Consider the following 4,325-nt stretch of genomic DNA (forward strand, 5'->3'; position numbering starts at 1 on the left):
ATAAAAATGGCTTATAGCGATACGTATGCTGGGCCGGCCCATTAAGGCACCTCGCTCGCTGTTGCGATTGCTCACCTGCTCATTAATTTTTTTATTTTTTCTTAAAAATATTGTTTGGATTTTTTCCTTCTGTTTTTTCATGAATTTGAAAAGAGATTCTGAATTCAAAGAAGTTTAAGAATTTAAAGAAGGCGAGGAATTTAGAAATGTCCATGAATTAAAAAAAAGTTGACGCATTCAAAAATACTCATAGATTTCAAATATTTTTTGTGAATTAAAAAACAAGAATTAGAAAAACAGTAAATTTCAAAAATTGTTGGAAAATTTGAATTGTTCATGAATTTCAAAAAATTTACATGACTTAAAAAATTGTTCATGAATTCAAGAAATGTTCATGAATTCCAAAAACAATTATGAATTAAAAAAAACTTTGCCCTAATTAAAAAAATTCGTGAGCTAAAAACTGTATGAATTCAAAAACTATTTGCGAATAAAAATCAGTAATTGAAAAGAAGAAGAATTTTGAAAATGTTCATGAATTAAGAAATAGGAAAAACATGAATAAAGAAAATGAAAACCCCGAAAGACACAAAAAACAACCATAAAACCAGAAAACCGATAGAGAAATGAGAAAAAAGAAAAAAGAAAAAAAGGTTGGAAGCTTCCCAAAATTAACGGAAACCGTCACGCCTCGTCGCTTACCTGGGCCTCGGCCCAGATCGGACCTCGTGTAGGTGATGGCACTCCTATGTGGGCATCCAACTGTCTGAGAGTTGTTAATGAATTGCGTTCACCGGTCCAGGTGGGATACTATTGATGATTTTGAAGGAGATCAAGGAGAAGCCCGTGAGCTTTAAAGCCTACAAATTCAGTCATGAACGACATAAGCACAGTAGGGACCCCATAGATTAGCTAAAATGATGACTTCTTTTAATGTGGGTTGGCCTTTATGGTTTATTGATCCTCCGGATCACTTGTGTATTCCCCTAAACATTAAACCTTAAACAAAGTCGTGCTGTTTAATCAAACAAACAAAAACAAGCATTCACACTTCTTTAATAGTGCAACTAGAAGTTCCACTAAGAACTTTTTTCTGTTAGAGAAATTGTCGAGTCGACTTCAAATTGCTTATGCCTACAAGAGATGGTAACTTGGGCCTAGAAAAGAATCATCTCATCTACTTGGTTGTGTAGTTTTATAGAAGAGTATGCGTTCTCCAAGGCAAGCCAACAATTTGAAGCTAACATACTAGAACATTCCCATTTCACAGGAGCTCGCCATGTCTATACTTTACGAAGGACGAAAATAAATAAGTGAATATCGCAAAGTTTATACCAAGGTTCACTTGTGTGTAAATAAACAATGATTTGCAAAATGCAAGAAAATGCAGCCACAACTCCAACACCATCAAGAGATAGTTTTCGAATCATCTAAATTCTCAAACATGAGTAGTTTGCTCCATTGATGAACTAAAAGAATTATGAATAACAAATACCATTCCAAGTTAACAGAAACTATATCTTGACTTCTCGTTGAGAACCAAGTTATACAAGTAGTCGGTGGAGGAGATTGCACCGTGGGCTATCATGAATCATAACAATATGTTTGCCTCTCAATGTAGTAGGGTACTTGATGGGGTCATTTTTTTCCTAGTGGCATGTAACGTGTCTATGTTGACATCGTCAATCTTCAAGCGCCATGAGTCACAAGTTCGATCTTATGTAGACGTTCACACTTCATAGAAATAGAGAGACAATGAGGTTACGAGTTTGATATAAAAGGTTGTATTATTGTAGTGAGGTATTTTACAAGGTGTATGAATATGACATCACCAGTGTTTGGTCGGACTTTGCATATCATGGGCATCTGTATAATGAAGGGAGGCACCATGTCGTAACAAGATCATGAAGGGTTTTTAGATGGGGAAGGAGGGGGCATGGAGGGGGCGTGCTACCAGTTTCACCATGAACTAGAAGGTAACTCGAGGGAGAAGTCATGTATGATCGGCTCCAATGGTGGCCTTACTGACGATCGCCGTAGGCAACGATGATTTCTCGATGTTGAATATGTTAGGGGTAAAGTGTTCCACGAAAGGTTTCATGGAAAAGTAGACTTCGGCTAAACCTATTAAACAAACATTTGTAACTTCTTTTATTTAATATATATATTTTCGGTAGATCCTATGTTGCGAGAACTTGGTATGCAACTTGCTTTTAGAATATCTATAGTCACGAAAGTGAGCCATGGAGGCTAATTCTTTTGTTTTTTGAGAAGTGGCAAAAGATTTGCAATATTCATTCAATAAGAGAGTTTTACAATTCAGACTCCCAAATGTGTGACAACAGATATCAAAGCCTACTCTCCCAACATGAGATTGCCCAAATCTTTTGCCTTTGCCAATTTCCAGTTTATGGCTTCATTGCGCATACAAGATACAATTATGCGGGACGGCGAAGCTTTATTGTGGAAGACACGAGGGTTGTGCTCGTTCCAGATTGCCCAGTGATGATGCGTCACGTGCCCCAGAGGCTAATTCTGTAAAAGCGCAAATGTGGTGATCTATCGCGTATCTAATAAGTGTGAGTGCCGGTATCTCATGTTTTTATTATTTTTTTAGAACATTTTGAGAAGGAAGCGTTTCTTGTTCAGTTATTCTTGCTCATGAATGCCGGTCGTTTGACGAATTAGCCGTACTAATTGGCCCCAAGATGAAAGAGGCCGAAGATGTCGTGGGACCTGAAAATCAGGGCGGCTAGCAACCCCTGAAAAGATCTAAAAAGAAGCAACCACTCAAAAAGAAAAAAGAAAAAACCACGCTAGCCGCCACATCAATAGGCAGTTACAGAAACTGACGAGGGATCTACGGAAAGGTAGAACTACCACGGTCGCGGATACGTTTTTCTTCGTTTCTTTCGTCCGCTGAAACGCAAACATGTTTCCTGGTGCGCATGACGCACTGTCGCCGTTTAACTTTTAGCATTTCGTTGCAATCGATCCCATTTTACCGGCAACATATATAATACAGTACAGCCATGAGATGGTAAATAGCATAGTATTTTCATTAGCCTGGTTTAGCCTTACAATGCCACCAACTGGAGCCATTACACTATATATAAGCCGAAAAAAAACATCACACACCGATTGATCCGGGAGATCTCTACTAAGATATGGGTAGCCATTAAGCATGCGCATGGCGCGCGCCAGATATAAGCACCAATTGACACAGCTAGCTCTAGCCCTTGTATTAATTCTGCAAATCACTCCACCCACCACCTGCCAAACCATCACGGCCGCTTCACCCCAGCGACGAGACCTGAATGTGGGACACCTTGGCGAACAGCCAGAGCACGCCGTACGTGACCGCCATGGCGACCCACCCGCCCAGGAGGACCCTGGACCCCGACCGTAACATGCTCGCGCCGCCCAGGTACCCGCCCGCCGCACCGAAGCCGGCCAGGCCCACGGTGGTCGCCGCGCACACCGCCCCGACCCTGGCGCCATACGGCCTCACGAACCCGCCGGCCAGCAGCGGCAGGAGCGCGCCCACCGCGAACGCCAGCGCCGACGCGAGCGCGGCCAGCGTCGGGCTCGCCAGGCTCTCCTTCTTGCCCTTGGCGCCGTCGCGCTTGATCTGGGCCACCTCGATGTCGTACTGCGCGTACACGGACACGAACTCGCCGATGGCCATGCTGCAGGCGCCGGCCACCAGCCCGGCCAGGCCCGACACGAGCATCGTCTTGCCGCCGTCGTTGACGGCGCTGACGCCGATCATGAGGGACGCCACGGAGACGAGGCCGTCGTTGGCGCCGAGGACCGCCGCGCGGAGCCACTGCGCGCGGGCCATGTAGTTGACGCCGCCCTCGCCGTCGCCCGGGCGGTCGTCGGCCTCGGCCGGCTTCGGATCGGCCGCCTCGGCGTCGACGGCGAGCACCACGACGACGTCCTCCTCCTTGGCCCTGCGCTCGCCGTCGGCGTGCACGTGGGAGGAGCCGACGTGATGGTCCATGGATCCAAGGCGGTCGGGCTGCTCAAGAAGAGGAAGCACGGGCCGATCGATCGGGACGGGAAATGGCTTGCGGGAAGCAGAATGTGGCTGGCTGCGGTACCTGAGCAGTGTGCCGGCCACACGCCTCGGCGGGGGTATTTATAGTGGAAGCCGCTAGGGTTTGACGAATGGAGGGCTCCGATCGCACTTGCGTGCGGCGGCCACACGCCCCTCCGCTGACGTGTACAGTAGATTTCTGCAGATGTTCACACGCGTATCTCTCGCTCGCTGATCTCTGGTTCAGTGCGTGCCTTTATTTTTAGCAACAAGCAAATGCGCC

The 4,325-nt window shown here is 45.7% G+C and overlaps 1 protein-coding gene across 1 annotated transcript; it reads right to left on the reverse strand.

The window, feature by feature from the left end:
• Positions 1 to 3,033: 3,033 nt before the first annotated feature.
• On the reverse strand, positions 3,034 to 4,114 carry LOC125533788 (vacuolar iron transporter homolog 2-like). Its single transcript, XM_048697138.2, has one exon. It carries the CDS (start codon positions 4,004 to 4,006, stop codon positions 3,296 to 3,298), a length of 711 nt encoding a protein of 236 aa, XP_048553095.1. The 5' UTR covers positions 4,007 to 4,114; the 3' UTR covers positions 3,034 to 3,295.
• Between the last annotated feature and the right edge of the window lie 211 nt (positions 4,115 to 4,325).

This window comes from Triticum urartu, chromosome 2A, assembly GCF_056163025.1.
Source record: "Triticum urartu cultivar PI428250 chromosome 2A, HENAU_Tu73, whole genome shotgun sequence".
Taxonomy (NCBI): domain Eukaryota; kingdom Viridiplantae; phylum Streptophyta; class Magnoliopsida; order Poales; family Poaceae; genus Triticum; species Triticum urartu.